The 25219-nt window shown below is 46.9% G+C and overlaps 2 protein-coding genes across 2 annotated transcripts in view; one reads left to right on the top strand and one right to left on the bottom strand.

Moving 5' to 3' along the window:
* Nucleotides 1–1010: 1010 nt before the first annotated feature.
* CCSAP (centriole, cilia and spindle associated protein) lies at nt 1011–20096 on the top strand. Its single transcript, XM_032607426.1, has 4 exons — nt 1011–1285; nt 1823–2254; nt 14296–14564; nt 16167–20096. Exons 2-4 carry the CDS (start codon nt 1873–1875, stop codon nt 16341–16343), a joined length of 828 nt encoding a protein of 275 aa, XP_032463317.1. The 5' UTR covers nt 1011–1285; nt 1823–1872; the 3' UTR covers nt 16344–20096.
* Nucleotides 11519–25219, bottom strand: part of RAB4A (RAB4A, member RAS oncogene family) — a 75157-nt gene continuing 61456 nt past the window's right edge. The window contains exon 8 of the mRNA XM_032607429.1: nt 11519–13926. The gene's annotated coding sequence lies outside the window, so the exon portion shown is untranslated. The remainder of the gene's footprint in view (nt 13927–25219) is intronic.

The following is a 25219-nucleotide window of genomic DNA, read 5'->3' as shown; positions in this document are numbered from 1 at the left end:
TAACTCATAGAATCGTGAGAAATAATACACGGTAGTTGTTTTAAACCACAACAGGTGGTTAATTATGCAACCAAAGCTAACTGAAACATTGTGTTCTGACTGCACATCGTCATTTCCCCCACGTTATTAATATATTTATTAAGGTTCTTTTGTTTGCAACCATGGGAAACCAGTTTAAATAAAAGGGGGATACGTTAGAAGGTTCCTGGGGGATTTCAAGCTACAGAAGGTAAAGTTGGGGAGGGGAGAAGTCAGGGCCACCATGGGGGTGTCAACAGTAGGAGGAAACAAGTGTCTCTCCAGAAAACTGCCATTAACAATTAATGTTAATGACTTCTGGACAACTAACTTCAAGTTCTCAGAACAGGCTTGGGCCCAGCGTCTACCTCTGGAACTCCGGGCTACGATGGGGGGCGGGGCAGGACGCAGAGACAGGAGACAGAAGGGAAAACAGCCGTAAGTCTGTGGAAATCCAGGAGAGAAGCCGGAACCGGGTAACTCATCGTGACCCGGGCCTTTTTTTTCAATTGCTAATGTTTTGATTTCCCCGAACTTCTTTTCTTTCAGATCTTTTTTGTTACTAATGTATCCAGGCTCCTTTTAATAAAGGGGAAGAATCTGCATGGGGCCACGTTGGAAACTGTTAACAACCAGAGCAACGTTGTATACTTAGCACAACGCAACTGAGTCAGCCAAGGTTTTCTGTGCAAACGAGTCTCTGAGAGGGTGGCTTGGCAGTTTGAGTCAATAGCTTCAAACACGTTCGGGGTGTAGACGAGAAAGGAGTTGTACCAAAGCGTTGAAAAGGGGTTAAAGCCAGAGTAACAGGTGTTGTGAACAGAGAGAAGGAAGCAAGAGCCAACGTGCGGACTTGGGGTTGTTTCTGGGGAGCGCGACCGGCGCAGGTGTCGGGAAGAGAACACAGAACGTCGCGGGCTGGGGGGGCGGCCTCGTTCCCGGATGCGTCCTGCGGCGGCAGGGGACCCGGCCAGCCGAGTCGCCCGCGTCCCCGCGCGCAGCGCCGAAGCCGCCGCCCACACCGAGCGGGGCGGGACCCGGGGCCCGGGGCCCGGGGCCCGGGGCCCGGGAACGCGCGCGGTAGGCATCTGCTGCTGGGAGTGAGGCGGCGCTTTGCCCTCCCGGCTACTGCAGGAGCGCGGGCCGCCGCGTCGGCGGCGACATCTTGCTCAGCAGGAAAGCGCGGGGAGAGCGGGCGGCTCCGGGCTGCTGCGCCACACGCGCAGAGGACCGGCCGGCGCCGCGGGGCCGGGGGCGCACGGAGGAGGTAAGCGGGTTCGACCCTCCCGCCCGCACGCCGCTCTCGGAGGGCTCTCCTGGGACCGCGAGGCCGCCCGGCTCCCCGCGCCCACGCCTCCTTCGCCTCCCTCCTCCACCGCCCATCCGCGGGCTCCCGCGGCTTCTGGCTTCTGAGCTCCGGAGCCGCCCTCCCGGCTGACCCCCCACACCCCCACGCCCCGCAGCCGCTGCCGCTCGGCCCCCACCCCCGCCGGGGCCGAGCGCCCAGGTCCCCGCCCCTCTCCCTCCCTCCCCTCCCCTCCCCTTCCCCTGCCCCTCCCCTCCCCCTCCCCTCCCCTCCCCTTCCCCTGCCCCTCCCCGGACAGGCCGCGCGCTCCCTCCGCCCCTCGCCCCGCCCACCTCCCCGTCCCGCCCCCACCGTGCCCGCCCCCGCGCCCCGCCCTCGCCCGCGCTCCCGCCCCCACGTCCCGCCCCGTGCGGGCGGGGCTCCGGGTTTAAACGTCGCGGCGGGCCGGGCGAGTGGGGGGGCGGGGCGCACCTCTGTGTCGTACCGCGGGTTCCGTAGGCGACAGCGCGGCGCGGAACGGCGGGCATTCGGGGCCGGCGGGAGGCACCATGTCCCCGGGGAGCGGCGTGAAGAGCGAGTACATGAAGCGCTACCAGGAGCCGCGCTGGGACGAGTACGGGCCGTGCTACCGCGCGCTGCTCCACTACCGCTTGGGCCGCCGGCTGCTGGAGCAGGCGCACGCGCCCTGGCTGTGGGACGACTGGGGCCCGGCCTGCGCCTCGGACGACTCGGCGTCGTCGGCGTCCTCGGGCGCCGGGGCCCCCGCGCCCCAGTGCGCCCCGGCCTCGCCGCCGCCGCCCGTGGAGCCAGCGGCGCGCGAGGAGCCGGAGCAGCGGGCGCGCGCGGCCCCGGAGGAGGAGCGGGGCGCGGAGGCCGCGGGGGACGCGGAGGCCAGGGACGCGGAGGCCGCGGAGGACTCGGCGCTGCCAGGTACCTGGCCGGGGAGGGCCCCGCTCGCGGGACTGGATTTGCTCTTGGGTCTCCTCAGAACCGCCCAGCTGTTTGTCGCAGCGCTCAGAGCAGGCGCTTCCTTGATTTTATTTAATCTAGGTATTTTGGGTAGGCGGAGAATGCGCCTCCCTTGACAAAATAATGAAGGTGGCTGCCCCGCCTCCGCCCTCCCACCCTTTATTCCGTAATGAGGTGGCTCTGGGTTGAGCCCAATGTGAACGCCTTTGACGTGTCCCTGGCGAAGTCCCCGGATCTTCATCCGCTGGCCTTGGTGGCCTCTGGACCACTGAACTCCCATCTGTTTATTTCTGAGCGCCCGTTTGTTTATGAGAGGCTCCCAGCTTTCATCAGATTCTCGAAGGTGACCGCCAGAGGTTAGGAACCACTGAGCTAAGCGCTCCGTCTTTTGAATGGGGCCGTTGTTTTCAGTGCTAAGTCCCTGACCTCGCCGCGCTGTCCCTAAGGAATATTTTGCATTTGTTTACGCAGACTGTTGCGTAACTCCCGGCTGGTGGGAGATAATCCTTGTAAGTGCCTGGCTCCCTCCGCTTCTCGCCACCCCTCCTCCGGCTGCTGCTGTGAGCGGGAGGAGAGGCAGCTGGAAAATGGCTCTTGGGGGCGGTGCATCTGCAGTTGCTGCCGGGGCCCCGCGCCTTCTCTCCTGCCTGGAGGAGCGCAGAGCTGGGGGAACTCTCGGCGTGTGAGGCGGGCTGGCTGGTCACTGGTGCTAGGGGCCAAGTTGAATGGATGCCCCAGATACATCCTGGAGGAACCCCCGGTTTCTTCCTGATACTCTAACGTGGGCCAGGCACCACCCGGCGTCGCTCAGTTTTAAAGAGGCTCTGGTGAGCGAAATAACTAAAACGTACTGGGAGCTTGCCATGCATCCAGTCACTGATCTTAGAATACGTATTTTCTCATTCAGCGTTCAAAACAATTCTAAGAGATGGGACCACAGCTTTTATCTGAGTTTTATAGATGAAACTCAGGATACATGATCAGTGATTTTATCTTTGTTTGCCAGATTGCAAGTGGTACTCAGTCAGACTCTCATCCTAGCTTCTCTGTGAGATGCTGAGCAGGAGAGGAAATTGAGTCCTGTTATACTGTTTTCAGCTACTCTCAGTTCATCATCGGTGGCCGGTGGCAGAGCTGCCCCTCCATCCTCAGGTTACTTGTGAATTCCCACCCATTCCTAACCTTTGCTAGAAGTTCGCATAACAGAAGGTGGAGAGGGTAAGGGGGCACTGACCTACCAGCTCAGTTATGAGATGTACTTTATCAGACTGAATGGGCTTTTCTCTCCCCGCCTCTCCCCCTTCATTGTTTGCAAAAGAGCTGTCAGCTATTTCCATGCGTATATAAATGCGGTTTTTAGACAGCACTGTAGTGTGGATGGGGTCTGTGTTTGCAAGAGTTCGTGATTATTTTGATTTCCTTAAAGACACTAAATCCTCCCAGTGGCTAAGGTAGTTACTTTTTCTCTGCTAATATTTCTGGTTTAGGCATCCAGGAGAAGAAAGGATGTTTCTGCTTTCAGGACTCCCAATCCCAGGATCTTTTGGCTTGCTCCTGCCTGTCACAGCCCCTGTCTATCCCTGTGAATGGCAGGATCGAAAGTCCTTGTTTTTCAGTGGACAGTTTCTGGAATGATGAGCACGCTTTTGAGTTTCTATAAAACGTAAGCGCTTAGCCCTTGTCTTTACTGAAGCCATGTGTGCGCACAGAATCGTGTAGCTCTATATGGCTGAGCACCGCTACAGCAGCTCCCCTCCCCACCTGCCTATTTCCTAGGCGGCCACTTCCCACTCCTCTGGTTTGCCTTGCTGTGTATTTCTGTTTCTCCAGGTAACATGGCTTTTATTGATACTTCTTGATCTTTTTCAGTTTTTAGCACCATCTGTTGGCGTTAATTCTTTTTAGTGATCTCCTAACCCATACACATGGCCTATCCCCACCCTCTCAGTACCGTCATCATAGAGTTTGTTAGATTCACAGTTAGTGCCTGTGGAAAGGTGGCTCACAGCTGCCCTATATTGTTTTTGCCGTGATTCCCTTTTCTTTCTTTTGCAACACCACGGACACATCAGGTTCACTGTCACCCTCCCCATCTTAAGACGTCCCTCCCGGGGCCTCTGACCTACTTTCATCTGGCCTGGTTGCATCTTGGGATGGCCCTTGGCCACTGCTGCAGGGTCTCCCTGGCTTCTCTCTTGGGTAGGACCCTCTGTTGTGTGGCTCTCACATGGTCTTCTTTCTTGGTTTACCCTCTCCTGACAAAGATTATCTTCTAGTACCTTCCTGAGAAAGGGTGTGTGAGAGGTTTAACTTTCTGAGACCTTGCATGTCAAAAGATTCTACCCTCACTATTCAGTAGTTTGTGGCTGGGCATGAAAGTCTAGGTTAGAAGTAATTGTCTCTAAAAAATCTGGAGGCGTTGCTGTCCAGTGTTGGAACTCCTGATGTTGCCATTACACTTCCATGTCATTCTTTGTTGATAACACGTTCCCCGCCTCGGGAAGCTTTTCAGGTCTTCTCTTTGTCCTCTGTGTTCTGAAAAGTTTCCCCGATCCAGGCCTGTTTTCCTCCAATGTGCTTTCATGGGTCCTTGCAGTCAAACTCAGGTTTTGTGATTCTGGGAAGTTTTCTTGAATTGTTTTCTCATTTCTATTTATTTTTTTTCTGTTCCTTTCTTTTTGAACTCCTTAGTTGGATGTCAGACTTCACAAATGTATCCTATAATTTTCTACCCCGGCCCCCATTCCATCTGTCTTTTTCTTCTGTTTTTCTGGGCAGTATTCTCAACGTCATCTTCCAACTCTTCGATTACATTTTTCATTTGTGGGATCCTATTTAGTTTTTTTTTTTTTTTTTTTAATTTTTTTTTAATTAATTTATTTATTTTTGTCTGGGTTGGGTCTTCATTTCTGCATGAGGGCTTTCTCTAGTTGTGGCGAGCGGGGGCCACTCTCCTATTTAGTTTTTACTGTAAGAGCTGTTGAATTGTTTTCTAGGTTTTCCTCCCTCCCTTCCTTCCCTCCCTCTCTTTATTCCTCTTTTAAAAAAAATAGTATTTTGTTCTTGATTTGTGCACATAGTGTCCTCTCTTACCTTGCTGAGAATATCGCTAGGAGTTTTTTGTCCACTTTCTTCTTGCGTGTTTCTTCAGCACAGTCTGTTTCCCCTCCGTCTCCCTGCATTTGTTTCTTTTGCTTGTAATCCTGCATTTCCTGTTAGAAGCTTTTCTCAGATGTCTAATGATCCTTGGCTTCTCGTTCTTATTTAAGAAATGGGTATACGAAGCTGTCGGGAAGTTCCCTGTGTGTAGGGGGTGTGGGGGGAGGTGCTCGTTCACTGCAAAGTCCCTTCTCTCCATAGCAGCGTGCTTCAAAGAGGGTCTAGAATGTCTCCAATTCCTTTCTTCATATTCCTTTTTAAATTAAATTTTATTTTTTAACCAGTTATACGTATGCATAATTTTTTAAAAATAGGCTTAAAATGAAAAAATAATCCTGACCCATCCACCAGCCATGCTCCTCGCGCCCTAGGGGCCTCCTTTCAACTCTCTACCTTTCGTTTCAGCATTGTGGGCAACACTCTTTTCATTCAGACTAATGTTGGCTTTTTTAGTTTAAACATTATATACTGACTTCCCGTCAGTATATTTATGATGATTTAGCTCGAGATCTTAGCTCGGCCATCCCCACCCCTAGACACATACCAGCACCTACTTTGTCCCACGGTATTAACTATGTGACTGTTTTCATTAAAGCACTATTCTGTGTTTGGATGATCACGGCTATGTAAATGTTACTTGCAGGTAATCCATGTAGTACATGCTGATTACATTTTCTTGGTTATTATTTATGTTTCTCCTGGAGTTAATCATAGCTTTACTTTTATGTTTGTTTGTTTGTTTTTGGTACTCCCGTCACTCATTCAGCCTGAAAGAGTCTGGTAGTACCGTAAAACTTGTCATATGCCAAGCACATTAGGTGTTCTGTTCGTTTCATTATTTTCCTTGGAGACATTTTTGTGGAACCCTTGGTTCTCCTGTTTTAATTTAGACTTTACGCTGTCCAGACCTGACATAGCTGTCAAACTGAGGCTTCTCTTCCCTGATTGCCTGACGATTCCTTTTGCTCAACTCCTTTATGCGGCCCCATCTCACAAGTCTCAAGTCTCCCTTCCTTTTGGTGGAGAAATGTTGAAGGGGAGTAAGCATTTTGTCACCTTGCAGTCTGAAAATGCCTTTATCCAAGGGCTGGACTGCCATTTTGGCAAGATAGAGACTTCCTAGGTTAGAAATTTCAGTATTTGAAGGCATCATTACGTTGACCCCTCGGTTTAGGTCTTACTGTTGAGAAGTACCATGTTATTCTGATGCTTATTTTGTATACGTGACCTCTTTTCTTTCTTTCTTTTTCTTTTCTTTCCTTTTTTCTTTGGGGAGGGAAGTTTTGGGACATTCTCTTCACCCTAGGTGCTCTAAAATTCTATGTGTCTGTCATTTTTCATTCATTGGGCTGACAACTTGGTGGGCCTTTTTAATCTGGAAACATTTCTTTTAGTTCCGTGATGTTTTCTAGTACTGTTTAAAATAATTTCCTCCACTCTATTTAGTTTTTCTTTCTATAATTATTTTTAGTTGGATGGTGTACTTCCTGGATCAAACCGCTAACATCTTTATTTAAAAATTTTTTGATATTGGAATTTTTGGTTCTGTTTTCCAGAACTCTTTAATTTTATCTTCCAAATTTTGTATAGAATGTTAAATCCTACCATTCTAGTTTTTAATTTCAAAGAGATTACTTTTACTTTTTTGTCCCAAGTGTTCTTTAAAAAATTTTTTTTAAATAGCATCCTATTCTCTCTGGGTTTCTTTTAACTCCCCCCTCCCCCCGCCCCAAAGCCATAAATATCCTTTGAGCGCTCTCCTATATTCCCAGCCTAGTCTTTTTCTCTATATTTTGGTCTCTTTCTTATTAAAGGATGTACTTGAATGCTTGCTCTTAGCCTGTCTGCCCATATTTAAGAGTGAGGCTTGAAGGGCTTTTCGGGAGCTGTGTTCCCGGGGGAGCTTGTGACCGTAATTGCAGGAGGACCCTGCTGTTTCTCTGGGGGTTGCCAAGGTCAGTACCTGCCCGTTTCTCTAGTGTCAGCTTCTCAGTGCTCATCCAGCCTTCTGCCTGGGCGGGCACAAGCCTGGCTCTCAGCATCCGGCAGCAGAGTTGGGGGAAGGGAGGAGGGATCCCGTTCTTTACCACGTCATCCTGTTCTCAGGAAGGTGCCCCCTTACTTCCGCTGTGCCTGGTGCCCTCCAGTCGTCCCTCTCCAGGCTGTAAGGCACCTGCATTCTGGGGCGGGGGCAGGGCGGTCGCCTGGCCAGAGGAGCAGAGGAAGGACTGTTGGAGAAGTATGCATTGCTGCCCAACAGGATTACCCTGGAAACTAGTGCTTCAGACTCTGTTATTGCTCATGGTTTCTGTGGGTTGGAATTTGGCCCCAGGCACAGGACGTGCCTTGTCTCTGCTGCGTCGGACTGCGGCCGTCTGCTAGGATGCTTGCAGGTGACATCTTCAGGTGCCTGGCCCTCCTCGTCACATGCAGGCTGGCCTCCAAGGGCGAGCGTTCCTGAGAGAGAGCTGGGCACCTGCTGTATTGCCCTTTACGACTTATTGCCGGGAGCCACGTGGCACCTCTTTCACCCCATTCTCTGCTCATAAAAGTCTGCCCAGGTTCAAGGGGAAGCAGCATGGACCCTGGTTCTCAGCAGAGGCACATTCATACTACACTGTCAGAGGAACCCCTGGGGCACTGATTGATGCCGGACCTTTGGGAAGGCAGTCTGCCGCACTGGCCTTCTGGGGAGTCTGGTGCCTCGGTGCCAGTTCCTGCGGGGCTCCGCTGTGTCCTGGGCCCTTCTCCTGCAGGGAGTCGGTAGCATCCTGCTCTTCCTGTGAGTCACTTCTATCTCTTCGTCACTTTCCATCTTCCAAAATTTGTCTGACGTCATCGCCTCCTGGCTCTTTGTCCTGTGGGTTTATACCTTTTTTCCTTCACTTTAGTGGGGTTTTGGGAGGAAGGGACTATATGCATGTGTCGCCAGTGCACATTTAGCCTGCTGACCCCATTTGCTCTATTTTTACTTATTTTTCACTTTCTTTATTAGTCTTAGAGGTTTGTGAATTCTGTTAATTTTTTTCCTAAACTAACCCTTGGCTATGTTGGTTTTCTTTATTATATGTTTATTAATTCATGATGTTTTTTCCTTACTCTAATTTTTTAATGCTTACTTTTTTTTTAGTTTTTTATTTTTTAATTAATTTATTTGTTTTGGCTGCATTGGGTCTTTGTTGCTGTACGCGGGCTTTCTCTAGTGGCGAGCAGGGGCTACTCTTCGCTGTGGTGTGTGGGCTTCTCATTGTGGTGGTTTCTCTTGTGGTGGGGCACGGGCTCTAGGCTCACGGGCTCAGTAGTTGTGGCTCGCGGGCTCTAGAGCGCAGGCTCAGTAGTTGTGGCGCATGGGCTCAGTTGCTCCACAGCATGTGGGATCTTCCCAGCCAGGACTCAAACCCATGTGCCCTGCATTGGCAGGCAGATTCTTCACCGCTGTGCCAACCAGGGAAGCCCCTAATGCTTATTTTTATAACATTTTAAGATGGATGCTTATCATTGACTTTTTTCCCCTGCCCCCCCTTTTTTTTTTTGATATATTGATTTAAGGCTATACATTGCATTCTGATTACTGCTTTAGCTGTATCATGTTTAATGAGGAAACTGTAGAAACATTTCTAATAGGAACAGGATTAAGAAAGAAATGCCCTCTATCACCATTTTTTAATGTTTTTTTTTTTTAATTTTTAAAAATTGTGGTAGGGGCTTCCCTGGTGGCACAGTGGTTGAGAGTCTGCCTGCCGATGCAGGGGATGCGGGTTCGTGCCCCGGTCCGGGAAGATCCCATGTGCCGTGGACCAGCTGGGCCCGTGAGCCATGGCCGCTGAGCCTGTGCGTCCAGAGCATGTGCTCCGCAACGGGACAGGCCACAACAGTGAGAGGCCCGCGTACCGCAAAAAAAAAAAAAAAAAGTGGTAAAATACACACAACACAGATTACCGTTTTAACCATTTTTAAGTGTATAGCTCAGTGGCATTGAGTACATTCACATTTTTGTGCAATTATATGATTTGTTTTTGACCCATACATTATTTAGAAATGTTTTTAGGGGGAGGGATAAATTAGGAGCATGGAGTTAACAGATACAAACTACTATATATAAAACAGATAAGTGACAAGGATTTCCTGTATAGCACAGGGAACTATATTCAATACCTTGTAATAACCTGTAATGGAATACAATCTGGAAAAAAATGTGTGTGTGTGTGTATATATATATATATATACATATATATATATATATATATATATGAATTACTTTGCTGTACACCTGAAACTCACACAATATTGTAAATCAACTATACTTCAATTAAAAAAATTTTTTTAAATTTCAAAACTGGAGATTTAAAAAAGTAATTTATTTTTGTTGTTGTATCTAGCTTAATTACATGATAGTCAGAGGATACATTCTATAAGATTTCAATTTTGTAAATGTATTAAGATTTGCTTTATGACCTTGCTTGGATAAGTAGATTTCTGTAAATGGTCCACATGTGCTTGACAAAATTGTATATTCTGCAGTTGTTGGGTGCAGTGTTCTGTATGTACCCATTGGGTCAAGTATGTTAATTCTGTTGTTCAAATAGTTTAAAAAGTCAATCTGTTCAATCAGACTTTCTGTGATGAGGGGCGGGTTCTCTGCAGCATCCAGCGTGGCAGCCACGAGCCACACGTGGGAATCGAGCACTTGAACTCTGATTGGTGTAACTGAGGAGCTGAGTATTTATTTTTACTTAATTTTAATTAATTCAAGCATATTTAAGAGCCACATGTGGTTAATGGCTTTCGTATTGCACAGCATGGTCCTAAATCAAGACTGAGCTTATTTTTCGGTTACTGAGAAAAGGGGGTATTAGAATTTTTCACAGTAACTGGTGGTGACACCGTTTTGTCTGTCTGTAAATGTATTTATTTAAAACTTTGAATAGGATTTTGAAACATATACGTGTATACACTTATCTTGTACCAGGCAGTATTTCAAGAGGTTTTTTTTTTGTTTTTTTTTTTTTGCGCTACGCGGGCCTCTCACTGTTGCGGCCTCTCCCGTTGAGGAGCACAGGCTCTGGATGCGCAGGCTTAGAGGCCATGGCTCACGGGCCCAGCCACTCTGCGGCACATGGGATCTTCCCGGACTGGGGCACGAACCCGTGTCCCCTGCATCGGCAGGCGGACTCTCAAGCACTGCGCCCCCAGGGAAGCCCTCAAGAGTTTTATAAATATTAATTGTATGGTTGTAAGTTCTGTCTCTTCTGTGTTTCCCATCTTTTGTCTCCCGCTACAGATTTCTTTGAGCTTGTTTTTTCTTTAAGTACAGAGCGTGAACACGGTTGTCTTATGGTCAGTGATCATCCCATTATCCCAAGTCTCTCGCTGCTGCTGGGCCTTCCTTCCTGTCTTGTCTCTTGTGTGCCTGGTCATCATCCCAGGACACTCATCGTTGTGTCTGGAAGATTACCTGTAAGAATAATGTGAGGCCTGGGCTCTCCGGAGAGGGTTTTAGTTTCTCGTATTGGCTGCTTGTGGACCCTGCTGTTTTTAGTGTCAGCCCTTTTGGTGCTCCGTGGTGAGGAGAGTTGCTCCATTACCTGCATTGGGGTCTCCCCACTCTTCACTCTGCAGCCTGCTGTGACCTGCTCCCCCCGCCCATGCTCCCCTACATTCCCCGTGAGACAGCCTGGCTGCCCAGTGCTGAGTCTTCCTTTAAAAAAAAAACAAAAACGGAATACTTTATGTTTAATTGTGGTAAAACACACCTAACATAAAAGTTACCATCCTATTTTTTTGTTGTTGAGGTTTAGTTGATTCAAAATATTATGTAAGTTTCAGGTGTACAACATAGTGATTCACAGTTTTAAAGGTTACGCTCAGTCTATAATTGTTACAAAGTGTCGGCTGTATTCCCTGTGTCCTGCAGTACACCCTTGCAGATATTCATTTTGTACGCAGTAGCTGGTGCGTCGTAAGCCCCTGTCCCTAGATGCCCCGTCTCTTTTCTTCTGCATCCTCCCGCCCTCTCTGTTGTATTTGGCCCTATTCACTGATCTCTCCTTTTCCTTTTTTTTTTTTGCTGTACGCGGGCCTCTCACTGTCGTGGCCTCTCCTGTTGCGGAGCACAGGCTCTGGATGCGCAGGTTCAGCGGCCATGGCTCACGGGCCCAGCCGCTCTGCCGCACGTGGGGTCTTCCTGGACCGGGGCACGAACCTGCGTCCCCTGCATCAGCAGGCGGACTCGCAACCACTGCGCCACCAGGGAAGCCCCATCCTTTTCGGAGAGTCCTTCTCTGGCTTCTCTCCTGGAAGCTTTCCGACTTTGCTGGCTGTTCGCTCCCTGGCTCCCTGGCTGCTCCGTCTGCCAGCTCAGCCCCGGGGCCGCCCTCCGCCCCCTTTCCCCTCACTCCCACCGCCTACACCGCGTCCCCGTTGGGGGACCTGCGCTCCGTCTGAGCCTCGGCCCCCATCCGCCTGCTCAGGACCCCCTCCGATTCCACGTTCTCTTCTCGGCCCCGGATTAAGGGTCCAGCTGCTGCCTTCTTGGTGGCTCCAGGGGCATCTCACACCCGAGGCGTCAAGCACCCTTTCCCCATCCTTTGGCGGCCTTCTGCTGGAGGACGGCGTGACCAGCCGCTCCCAGCCCCTGAGGACGCAGACTCCTCTTTGCCTGCCAGCATCCTCGCGGTGTCCGTCGCCCGCTCCCCTGTCCATCTCGCCCTGTGCCGCTGGGCTCTCCGCACTGTGGTCTGATCGGTGTGCAGTTCACAGGTACCCGGAGCACCGGCCAGGTGTGGTGGGCGCCATTCTGGTCTTTCCCACCGCTCCGCCCCTGCCATCACTGTGGGTTACCCTCCCCTCCCCGGACTCTGCTATCTTTCCCTAGCTGTCCTTTCTGTCCCCACCACTCTGAGCTAACCTGTCCTTCACGTTCGTTGCTAGAGACCTCATTCCCGAAATGAAAATAGGACCACATCATTTTTCAGCCTAAAATCCTTCAGTGATTCTTCTTCATTTTCAGGAAAAAATAAAACTTCTGAGTTTGGCACAGAAAGTCTTTTCTCCCCGCTGCTACCCGCCACCCCCGCCCCGTGCGTTCATCTCTAGGCTCTCTGTGTGCCTGTCATCTTGAACTATGTATATTCTTTCTTCTGTCCAGGCCATTGAACAGGCCAGTCCCTCTTTCTGGAATTCACTTTCCTAACCTCTTCGTGGCTGGCTTTACCTTGTCCTTTGAACCAAATCATTATTGTCTTCTCTGGGCAGGCTCCCCACGTGGGTTAGAGGAAGAGAAGGAAGGGAAATGAATCGATGAAGATGATTTAGGTTGTTCCCATCTCTCTCAGTGTTGTGACTACACCAGCCTCGGTCCCCCTTCTACTCTCTGTTGTCTTGGTCCTGATGGGCTCTTTCCTCTTTTCCTACATCCAGGGAAGAGAAGCGGACAAGGTGTGGACACATCACTCAGAGGAGTGTGTGAGTGATGGGTGGATTTGGGCTCTCATGATGCAGTGGAGGGCTGGCACCTCACCTCACCCCAGGCAGCACAGGGCTGGGTTTATGGACATGGCGCACGGGGGTGCGAAGCACTGAGCCCCAGGGTCGGACGCAGGCTGTCTGCTCCCTAAAATGCTTAGTAATAAATGAAACAATTCGGTAGATCAGGGTCATTGCAGAAGACAGAAATGACGGTGATCTGTCAGGGTTCACACGTGTGCATATTGTGTGAGGACCTCTGCTTCCACGGGGACGTGGATGTCTGCAGGGAAGGATCCACTAAAGGGGTGCGGGACCCAGGTGTGTCCTAAAAGTGATGGGGTTTGGGAATAACAAGCTGGAAAATCATCACCTAGAGCCAAATTCTGGAGCCTCGGAAACGAGGGGTTTCCCACAGATGTGAACAACGGGGTCTGTGAAGTGGAGCCTGGATGCACAAGGAGCTCTTATTCGCACATAAGTTTAGTCTGAGATGAAACACAGGTTCACTAGGGGCTTACACAAAGAATACAACCTTTACAAGATCATAAAGTGCTTATAAAAATAATGAATGGAAAGTCACGAAGGGTAAAAGGGAAATAGTTACGTTTTGGACTGTGTGCTTAGTATCTGAGTTCACCTCAGGTGGGCGGTCTATTCCCCACTGGAGTTTCCCCAGCCCCGCTGAGAGATTTAGGACTGTGTAGACCAGGGGCCCTGGTTCACGTCAAGAACAAGAGCCCCCTTCCCAGATGCTCACACTGGGGGCGCCCAGCTGTGGTGTGTGTGTGTGTGTGTGTGTGTGTGTGTGTGTGTGTGTGTGTGTGTGTGTGTGTGTGTGTGTAGCTATGGAAACCCTCCCTATTGTGATGGAGGGCTTTTGAAACTAAGGAGCGTTTTCCATAATCATGGAGCTTCACAAAGAAATGCAGTCCTGGAGCTCCAGTTGAGTAATTTGAAGATGAACCTTTTGCAGCTGTTGAATGATTGTCACAGGTCCAGATCTGCCCCTGAAGCAAGACGGTAAGATGATTGGACTTATCCTGGGGAAAGCCATCAGGCCGAGTTGCTTTCTAGCTTTTAGTATTTAAGATGCTTAATCTCAGAATGCGAGTGATAGTTGTTACTTTTGAATAGGCTTGGTTCAATCTTGGTGTATTTATTGTTGATGTTAAAATGGGATAGACTGAAAATTATTATACTAACGTGTTTCTGTCCTTCCGTTTTAAGTGAAACTTAGTGAATTGAGCTATAAGTGAAAAAGTTACTGACTTTATTAAGCATTATGAATTTTTCATCCCAAATATTTATATCATATGTAATTATATGTAAACCGGAATTTAAAGCATTCATCTTGTTTTATCTCCTTTTCCAAAAAGCACTGCCAGTGAAAGACATAAAAGAAAAACCTGAACGACAGATCAGGACCAGAGAGCCTGACAAATTACCCAGCAGTACCGAACCTCAGCCACCACCAAGTGCCTTACCTGCCAGAGGAAGTAGGAGAGTGGTCAAGAGTCCTCAAAGGTCATCAACTAAAATAAAAGAACCTAAGCACCCGTTTGCCCTTTATGGGTGGGGAGAAAAGCAGACGGATACAGGGAGCCAGAAAACTCACAACGTCTGTGCTTCTGCCCCCGTGCGTGAGGTGGGTGCCAGCGAACGGGCTTCTCTGCTTTCCCCCTGCAGGATGGGGGATGGCCTCGGTTCTGTCATTGGCTGTCATACCCTGTGGTCGCTGTGATGCTTTGGGACATGGTAGGTCTTAGGTGGCCCAAGGAAAGCCTAGAACTGGGCATCTGATTTGCAAACAGGATGCAGGATGTTAGTTGCCTGGAGGTCAGGGGGTTTTGCTGGTACCTGGAAGGGTTTACTGACACCGAGCCAGGCAGAGAAGTGCCAGGACTCGGGGTTCTCAAGTTCTTGGGGGGCCAGGAGGTGCAGCCGAGGGGCATGGGCAGGGCTGGCGGCTGCCCGTCTAGATTTGCCTCTGGCCTCCTAAGAGGCCCCTGCTCCATCAGCCTTGATAACTGGTATCCATCCCCTTGACCCCTTTGTTACTGTCTGTCTGTTAGATCACATCTCCTGCATTCTCGACATCTCTCTAGACTCTCGTTTTCTCTTTGGATTAAATTAGAGTGATTGCGTTTCCCCTGCTCATCCATCCCCCAGAGGTCTGGTTCTCCTCGGACTCAGCCCTGGAGTGTCCCCGTGTGAAGGCCTGAGGACACGGCAGATGAGGGGGCCTCACACGTGGAGCCACGAAGCAATGACTGTGTTAGCACTAACACTGTCACTCCAGCCCAAAGCAAAGAGGGAATGGAAAGCAGCAGAAAGTTCAGGCTGTTTGAATTCTGGTTAAATACCAGGATCCAGTGTTCGCCGGACAGACCTCTAAGCCCTAGCAGATGGTGCCGTTTAGAGTGATATTTGAGACAACAGAGCTGTCCTCTGGCAACCCGGTGGGATTAAGTTGAACAGGGTTCATTAAACGTCTTAGCTGGTAAAATCCTTTGAGATTTGTTAGTATTTTGCTGTAAGACATTATTTATTTTTTAATTTATTTTTGGCTGTGTTGGGTCTTCGCTGCTGCGTATGGGCTTTCTCCAGTTGCGGCGAGCGGGGGCTACTCTTCGTTGCGGTGCGCGGGCTTCTCGTTGCGGTGGCTTCTCTTGTGGAGCACGGGCTCTAGGCACGCGGGCGTCAGTAGTTGCGGTGCATGGGCTCAGTATTTGTGGCTCGCGGGCTCTAGAGCGCAGGCTCAGTAGTTGTGGTTCATGGGCTTCGTTGCTCTGCGGCATGTGGGATCTTCCCAGACCGGGGCTCGAACCCGTGTCCCCTGCGTTGGCAGGTGGATTCCTAACCACTGCACCACCAGGGAAGTCCCTGTAAAACATTTAAATTCCTTCAATGGAATACTGATCCATGCTTAATGCTAAGGAGTTCCAGTAATATTCCAGAGCCAGTTTCTCGAGGCACCTGCAGATTAGTTGCTTACCATTTATATCTGAAATTTAGTCCGGTGGTCATTTTCTGTTGCCTAGTTTCTTTATTGCTGACGATGGGTAAGACAGAATCCAGGGCAGTGGCTCTTCTGGAGAAGCCTTTATACACAGAAGTCCTGAACATGGTGAGTCTGGCTTGCCTCTGCCCTGCTCCAGGTGACGTGGGGGAAGCTTCATTGTAAATGTTCTGGAAAATTAGCGCCAAAGCCACCTGAGTGAGTGTCCGTCTATTCTGACTCCCTTAGATTCATGAATCGGCGTTGCGAGCCAAGAGCAGAAGGCAGGTGGAGAAGAGGCGGCTGGCGGCTCAGAGGCAGCGGGCTCACTCCGCCGACGTGGACAGAAGCAGGCGGGCCAAGCCTGCCTCGTCGGAGAACCCGTGGATGACGGAGTATATGAGATGCTACTCCGCCAGAGCCTGAGGGGAGGGACAGTTGCTCAGACAACCTCTTCTAAAAAGTGTAAATGAAAGAAGGAGAAAACAAAACGAAAGCCGTCAAAAGAAACTGGACACAGCTTTAAGAAACCAGCTGATTATGCAAGATTTTTCTTAGGGAATTTCCAAAGGATTGTCTCTTTCGATGAATCCTGGTCACCTTCCTCAGCAGTAGGGTGACACTTGAAAGCCATAGACATTTGGTTATTTATGAGAATTCCCTAAATCTTTGATACTCTTACAAGGGTTTTGTTTTAAAGCATCTTAATCTTTTAAGATACTGACACCAAATGCCTTTAAATGGCTTACAGGTTCTTAACTTCAGTATCTTCCCTCAGTTTCGGTGGAGCCCGTGTTGCTCCTCTTGTGAACGACTTCTGAGATTCCGTAGCTGGTGAGATCACGCCAGCTTGCGGCCGAAGACTCATTTTCCTTCTGTGTAGATTTCTTTGTGAAAGAATATCACGTTAAAAGTGAGTTTCAGCGCTAGTACTGATTCCACGTATAGTGAAAGTAGAGCTTTGGTAGTTCCTAACAGTTCACTTTCTTTTGCATTTCAGTTCAGCACCACTTCACGTGGACCATGATATTTAAGAATTATTGGGCTGGGTGAGGGTCATCTTTTCTCTTTAAATTGTCATCTAGGCACTTATTAATAGTTCAGGTGCATTCCAGTATGCAAAGTACCAGTGCAGTGTGTTTAGAAGTAGTACTGGTTTTTTTTGAGTCCAAGACTGTCCCTTTATACTGTGAGATTTTTTAAGAACGCATAATGGGTACCGTTCACTTGCTTGCAGTCTGGCCTTCTGACACACACGCGCTTGTGGACCTCTGCCTCCTTTCTGATAGCTTGGCAGTGACATTTAGAAGGTAACTGTCCTGCTTGTTGGGGATGGGGCCAGATTTTAAGATACCCATTAGAGATGTGGACCACCCCTACTTTCTCCTCCGTAGAACTCCCCAGTAGCAAAGCCTTGATGATGTACACCGTTCAGACTTTTGGTTGAAATGCCTTCCTCCGAGGTTCCTAGCCGGTAGGTCTTGTGTAGGACCTAACGCGAGCGGATGCTGGCGTGTGCGTGGGCAGAGATGTGTGTAAACGAAGTGCTCCTTCTCTCTAGTACATTTGCTTTCGTGGTAGAAAGTGGTTTTGAGAAACACTGCTTTCCATCCAGGAGAGACAGGAACCTGCAGGAAGGATGAATGGTGAACTCCTCCTAGGAGAGAAGGAAGTACTTGGCCAGCTTAGCACGTGCAGATGTGAATGAAAATCTGGTGTTTGATGTGAGTCTGAGCATCTCCTTGACAGTTTTACTCTGGGTCTTTGAAGTATTATGGTCAGTTTTTAGAACACAAGTGTTTTATTCCATGTAAAGTCTTCACACAGTATCATCTTACACCACTGTATTAAGGTTTGCAAACTCATACTGAAGAGTCATGAGCTTTTTTTTAAAAAAAAAAAAAACCTTTTAAAATATTTGCATTGTTTTTAGGTGAATACATCGTGAGCTCTCCGGTCACTGCGATGTATATTTAGTACGAAGAAGGTCTGTGTGTTGTCCAAAACAACCTCGCTAGTGATTCTGGTGAATCTTGCTGTTATTATAGTCCTTAAACACTGCAGGTACCTGAAGATGAAATTCCTGTGGCGTTGCGATGGTGGAAACTGTTTCTTTAAAATCACTTCCTGCATGTTCCGTTTCAACCACCGGCTCTGGCGTTCCATTCCTGTTGCAGCTGACAATCTTAGGAAGAGGCCGAGGGGAGTAGCTCGGGTCCACACTGATGGACTGTCTTAGAAACCCGACCCTTCGAGGCTCTGAGCAAGCCAGACTCTCTCCTTTAGAAAACAGACTCATATTCAATGTGCTTACTTATTACCGCAAACTCCAGATGCAGATCTGGAAGAACCTAGAGGGCAATGCTGGCCAATTTTTCCCCATTTTTAAGTAGAGGACAAATGAACAAAATTTTTAAAGTACTTTTAATGTGCATAAACAATGAATGAGTCAATATGAAGTACTTGTGATTTCCCTTCCTATGTCCAAGTCATTAGTTGGTTAGGGTTTCTTTACTTTTCTCTCTCTTTAGGGGTAAAGATTATCTTTTAAGCCTACAAAATTGGCCTCTCCCGTTGCAGAGCACAGGCTCCGGACGCGCAGGCTCAGCGGCCATGGCTCACGGGCCCAGCCGCTCCGTGGCATGTGGGATCCTCCCGGACCGGGGCACGAACCCGTGTCCCCTGCGTCGGCAGGCGGACTCTCAACCACTGTGCCACCAGGAAAGCCCCCAAAATTTTTTAACAATTTGATGTCCTACTTTTTCCTTCTCATTCTAGAAACTGATGTTGTGATCATGTTCCCATTTCTTTGGACAACTTATAAGACGTCGAGGTAGTTTAAAATGACCTATCATGTTGCAAAGTTTGAAACTGAGAATCCAGTGATATTTAAAATATAGAATAAAATAATTGCTACATAAGACTCTTTTTAAAATTTTGGTTTTAAGTTCTTAATTAAAACAATTTTCTTAATTAAAACAATTAAAACATGTTTTCTGTGTTACTTTGATTAAAAGCAATAATAGAATATTGAGTAACACCTGAATGCCGCTACTGGACCCAGGTGAGTGAGAACTAAACAGGACTCTGTCCGTTTCCTTGTTTTTAAAACCTAAAAGATCGCTCTTATTTAGGAGGTGTCAAAATGCTTGCACTCCCCTACCGTCAGAAAATTTCCAAGCACTTATATACATTTTTTCAAGTTTACTGAAAGTAAAATAGGGCATAGGTTACCTGAATTAACTTGTTGTGAGCACACGTTTGTGGTGCTTCTTATGAAATAGCTTTGTCACTGATTCATCAAATGTAAATTGCTAGTAACCTGAAAGGTGTGTATACTGGGTCACATAAACTCAACCATCTGAACTGCACAAAAGAAAGGTGGCTTTTGAGTTCTAAGGCTGTGCTGGGCGTAAACTTTATCAACGGAAGGTTAGTACTTGATAAAGTGTTCAAACGTATTATTGGCAAAGAGGCCAAGCATATGTTAGAAGTAAAAACTTTCCTTGTTGACTGCTTCAGTAGCAAATAGTTTAGTGGATAGTTTTACATTTCACTGGACTAGATAAAAAATGGTGCTAATATTTACACAGTCTGATTCTGTAGTTGGTTTGGGATCAAACTGTCAATGCCTGACTTATAAGGTTCTTACTGTAGTCTTGTGATCAGCTAAATTATATTTAAAAAGTGATCCTAAAAGTGTGACCTTGTATTTGAAATGGATTTTGTACAACAGGATGAATAGGGAGCTCTTCAATGTAAGGTGTGTGCTTAATACCAAATTCTGTGCGAGGAGTGACGTCTAGGTTTTGGGTCCAGATTTGCTCCCTTCCAGCCTGCTCGTGTGAGAGGGGGAAAAGCGGCTCGTCTTATTACTTATTTCCATTTTGGAAGTCAGGACACCTGAGTGAAGACAGTAGCGGCCTCTTTTTGGATTTCTTTTATAATTAGCAAACCTGTATTTAAGAACAGTCTCCCTGTGTTGTTACTGTATATTTATTTTGAGCACTGCACTCACTTTAACATTCTGAAGAACAGAGGCTGGGCACTTACCATCGCCAGGCTCAGGCAGTGGGAATTTGGGGCTGTGTTTTCTAAGAACTATGTATTGCTTTGCGCTTGTATTGAATATTGCAGTTACTTGGAGAAATGTGAATAAAGTTCATTAATGTTACAGGCTGAAACGTCTGTTTTGTGGAAAATAACTCTGATTAGCACATAAATGGATGAAGAAAGTGGGTGATCACATTGACCCCTAAATGGATTTTTCATTAGATAAATGTTTAACAAGATACGTTAGATACTTCCAGGAAAAGACACGTTCTGTGTATATACTTTGCGTTAAATGCCACATTTTCCCTCACACCTTCTTATTGTTTTGAAAATTACAAAAGCGATAGGGCATGGGTAAAGTAACTCAGAGAGAAGTTACAGAGTAAAAAGTGCAGGCTCCTTTCAGTACCACCCCCTCACCAAAATTCTACACCCCTCCTTAGAGGAAACCAGTGTTAAGTTTGGTGTGTAAACTTCCAGACCTTTTTTCCAGGCACTTGGAGGTACATACACACTTTTTCTTTTTTTTTTTTTGCGCAAACATGGAATAATGTTATACACATTCTGTAACTCCCCGGCTTTCCCCCACCTGCTCCCTTGTCCACACGTCCCCCCGTGGAGCTGACCCTGATTAGCCTACCAAGCACCCTTGAGACTGGCCTGATGGGCAGACCCCTCCTCGGGTCTCAGACTGACCACAAGATGGTGTACACATGGGGCAGGTCCAAATAGCACTGCCAGAGCTTTGAAGACTGAACTGACGTTGGAACCAACACCCACAGGACTTGGGGGCTGAGCCTAAATAGGTTGATTACTTGCTAAAACAAAAATACCAGCATTCTCCACAGGACTTGGTCATGTCTCATCATGTAATATTCAGATGCCTAAGGTTCAATCCCAAGTTACTCAGCACATGAAAACCATGAAAATGGCTCTCATGGAAAAAGAAAATCAGTAGCTGCCTTCACAGGCTTTACGGAAGCTATTATTGAAAAGTTCAAACGAGAAATCACCCTCTTGAAATAAGCATTGAAATAGAAATTATCAGTAGAGAAACAGATGATAGGAGAACTAAATGAAAATATTAGAACTGAAAAATACTCCAACTGAAATTAAAAAAACCTTACTGGATAGACTCAATAGAAGATTGAAGATGACAAAATAAAGATAATCAATACAAATCATCCAGTCTGAACAACAGAGAGAAAAAAGGGCTGAAGAAAAAGTTTCCAGGTTGTGTTATAGGAGTCCTAGAAGGATAAGAGGAAGAGTGTAGTGCTTTAAAAACGTGCAGAAAGGATGGCTAAAAACCTCCCAAGTAAGCTGAGTGAAGCTGAAACAGGATAAACCAGGAAATCCAAGCCTAGATACACTGAAAACTGTTGAAAACTAACAGACATCTTGAAAGCAGCCAAAGAAAAATGAAAGATGACCTACAAGGGAACAACAATTCAAAGGCCCATGCGTTTTTTCATCAGAAGCTACGGAGGCCAGGAGGAAGTGGCACGTTTCTTAAAGTGCTGAAAGAAAAGAACTGTCAACTCAGAATTCTGTATCCAGTGAAATATCCCTCAGGAATGAGGGAGAAATAAGGATATACTCATGTGCAGGAAAACTAAGAATTGATAGCCAGGAGACCTGCTTTAAAGGAATAGTCAAAGGATGTGCTTCAGACAACAGAGAAGTGATGCCAGAAGGAAACTGGGAACATGGGGAATAGAACAGTAGTTCTAGAATTTGGTCTTTTGTTCTCGGTTCCTGAAACAGCTCCAGAGCCAGAAAGGTGAAAGGAGTGCCTTGTCATTTCATTCATAACAAGCCCCTTCCCAACACACCTTTTGAGATGACTTTTGGCCAGCCCCTAAGAATGGGGGCTGGTTGCCAGGGAAACCAACTGGGAGGAGAGGGTTGGAACTTTCAGTCCCATCCCTGACCTCTGGGGAGGACAGAGGGGCTGGAGATTGAGTCAATCACCAATGGCCAATGACTTAATCACTCACGCCTATGTGATGAAGCCTCTGTAAAGCCCAGAAGGACGGGGTTCATAGAGGTTCCAGGGTGGCAAACAGATGGAGATGTGAGGAAAGTGGTACCCACAGAGCATGTAAACTGCACTCTTTCCCTGTACCGTGCCCCATGCATCTCTTCCATCTGGCTGCTCTTGAGTTATATCCTCTATGATAAAGCAGTAATCCAGTAAGTAAACTGTTTTCCTCATTTCTGTGAGCTGCTCTAGCAAATTAATTGAACCCAAGGGAGGGGGTCCCGGGACCTTCTAATTTACAGCTGGTTGGTCAGAAGCACAGGTAACAACCTGGACCTGTGATTGGCGTCTGAAGTTGGGGCGGGGGGCAGTCTTGTGGGGCTGAGCCCTTAACCCATGGGACCTGCCACTGTCTCCAGGTAGCAGCACTGAGCTGAACTGTAGGACACCCAGCTGGTGTCAAAGGACTGCTTGATGTGTGGGAAGCTCCCACTCACCTGGGGTCAGAGGTGGAAGAGTGCTGTCATGGAGGAGACACAGCAGTGGATTTTTCCTGAGAACCTAACAAGAGCTTCCAAACACAAGCGTCTGAGCCCACAGTGAATGAGTGTGAGCACGTGAACGTTCCTAAAACCTGGCAGGCTCCTGTGGGAAGCACGGCAGATATCATCCCTACAAAATGACAGAATGCAAGACCCACAAAGGGTTCTCTGCATGCACGGGGAAAGCCGCACTACGAAAGTAAACAGAGTGGCTGTGGAGGGCAGATTAAGCTGATCTTCTGGGAAAAAGGCTAAAACTACAAAGAAGACTGTCCTGAGGCAAAATGCAATACATGAAGGAACATCTGACCCCGAAAGGAGAACTAGACAAATTTACAATTATAGTTAGAGACATCGACATGCCTATCGGTAACAGAACTAGTAGACAAAAGATTGGTGAAGACACAGAAGAGCTAAACAACACCATTAACCAAATCACTGACATTTATAGAACACTCCCCAGCAAAAGCAGAACACAAAATTTTCATGTTCACATGGAACATTCATCAAGACAGTTCAGATCCTGGTTATTAAAATAACCTAAAATTTAAAATCATACAAAGTATGTTTCTGACTATAATGGAATTAAACTAGAAATCAGTAAAGATAGGAACATCTCAAATCAGTCAGAAATTAAACAACCTGCTCATAAATAATCCACCAAAAAGATGGTCTCAAGAGGAATTAGAAGATATTTTAAATGGAAGAAAAATGCAATTACAATATATTAAAATTTGTGGGCACAGTTAAAGGAAGTAGTACTTAGAAGGAATTTATAGCATTGAGAGCTTATATTAGGAAAGCGGGCCTCAGATCAATAAGCTTCCGTCTTAAGAGACAAAAGTAAGCCCACATCTTCCAGAATGAAGGAAAGAGCAGAAATCAATAAAATTGATAACAAAAGCCAATGAAGCCAAAAGCTGGTTCTTTGAAAAGATTAGTAAAATTGATAAGCCTCTAGCAAGCTTGACAAAAAAGAACAAGCCATACTGTTAGCAATATCAGGAATGAAGGATATGATATCAGGAATATCAGTTAGCAATATCAGGAATGAAACGTGATTATCTGAATTTGCATTTCACTGACTATTAGTGAGGGTTACCTTCTTTTTCATGTTGATCAATCATCTATTTCTCTGATGAATGGCCTATTTATGTGCTTTGCCAAGCTTAAAATTATTTTGGGAAAACTAGAAAAGCACACTGCCTTTCCCCCACCCCCACCCCCCAGTGGGTATCTGTCTAACTAGCTAGGATCTCTGTATTATCTATCTGACCCCAAGCTTGTGTCAAACGTGTTGCAAATGCTTTGTCATAGCCTGTTGCTGACTGTATGCTTTCTTTTGTATAGAAAATGCCAATTTGCAGAGTCAAACCTCAAACCCTTTCTTTATGGGGTATTTTGAGTCACCTACAGAAAGATTCACCCTTTGGTCATAAAAAAATTCTTATGTTCTTCCAATGCCTTTAAAAAGAATCTTACCTTTTGCTTTTAGATCTTTAATCCAACTGGAATTAACTTTTTTGGTGAATATGAATTAGGGATCCAACCTTTTTAAAAAAAATTCAATTAAAGGGGAAGAAAAAGGCACTAACACCATCCAGTGAAGAGCCCTTAGTGATGTAAAATGTCACATCATACTTTTTCATAAATTGCCACAGATACAAGGGAAAGTTTCTAGACTCTGCTCTTCTGTGGATCAACTGGTCTACACCTGAGCTCACAGCACTGTTTTAACTTAATTTTGCAGTGCATTTTAGTATTTGGTATGGCAAGTCTCCCTACCCGCCCTTGTTCTTTGCTTTCCTTGGCAATTTTCTTTTTTATGTGAACTTTAGAATGAGCTTGTCGGTTTCTATTTTAACATTCCATTTGGGAATTTTATTAAACTGCATTGAATTTACTAATTTTGGAGGACTGACATCTTTATGATATTGACTCTTTCTATCCCCAAATAGAGTATGTTTCCATTAAGTCGGTCTCCTTATATTTATTTCAATAAAGTTTTCATCAAAAGGTCTTTCAGGCAGTTGAGTGTAAAAAAAAAAAAAAAAAAAAGGTCTTTCACATTTCTTGCTGGATTTTTTTTCCCGTTTCCATCAAATTTTGTAAATGCTTCTTGCCTCTGCATAGGAAAGGGGCTGAACTGGGAGGAATGCTGTTACTTTTTCTAATGAATGAAGGAAGGAGACAGAAATGTGGGTGAAGAAAGAAGTTGATGATGCTGTCATTAATCATGTATTTTGGAATTACCTCAAAAGAACCAGGGAATTGGAAATGACCCAACTGTTCATCAGCAAGGAAGTAGTTAAAGAAAACATGGCATATTCACACAATGGAACATCATTCAGCCTTCGATAAGAAGGAGAAAGCTCTCAATGTACCCAGACGTGCCAAGAGCTCCAAGATGCAGTATAGATGGAAAAAGACAGTGTGTGTAACATGTTGCCTTTTGTTTGAGGAAGAGAGGAGGAATAATACCTGTGTCCACATCAAGGAACTCTGGAAGGATACACACACTAGCCAGTGGTTACTGTAGGTGTGGGGTGAGCAGTGAGTGAGGGAGAGGCAAGGAGGCCCCAGGCTGACCTTCCATACTGCTTTGATTTTTGACATGTAAGAATGTATTAGCTATTTTTAAAAATCCTAGAGAAAACAGGAAAAAAAAAACCAAACCCAAAACTGAATACCCACTCTTGGAAGGTATGTCTCCCCCTGAAAAC

This window comes from Phocoena sinus, chromosome 16 (assembly GCF_008692025.1).
Source record: "Phocoena sinus isolate mPhoSin1 chromosome 16, mPhoSin1.pri, whole genome shotgun sequence".
NCBI classification, from domain to species: Eukaryota; Metazoa; Chordata; class Mammalia; order Artiodactyla; family Phocoenidae; genus Phocoena; species Phocoena sinus.
This window is presented reverse-complemented; position numbering and strand designations above follow the sequence as displayed.

Coding starts and splice junctions, on each gene's coding strand:
- CCSAP (XM_032607426.1), top strand. CDS start 1,873: ATGTCCCCGGGGAGCGGCGTGAAGAGCGAGTACATGAAGCGCTACCAG. Junction 2,255..14,295: donor GGAGGACTCGGCGCTGCCAG/GTACCTGGCCGG, acceptor TTTTCCAAAAAG/CACTGCCAGTGAAAGACATA. Junction 14,565..16,166: donor CTTCTGCCCCCGTGCGTGAG/GTGGGTGCCAGC, acceptor TGACTCCCTTAG/ATTCATGAATCGGCGTTGCG.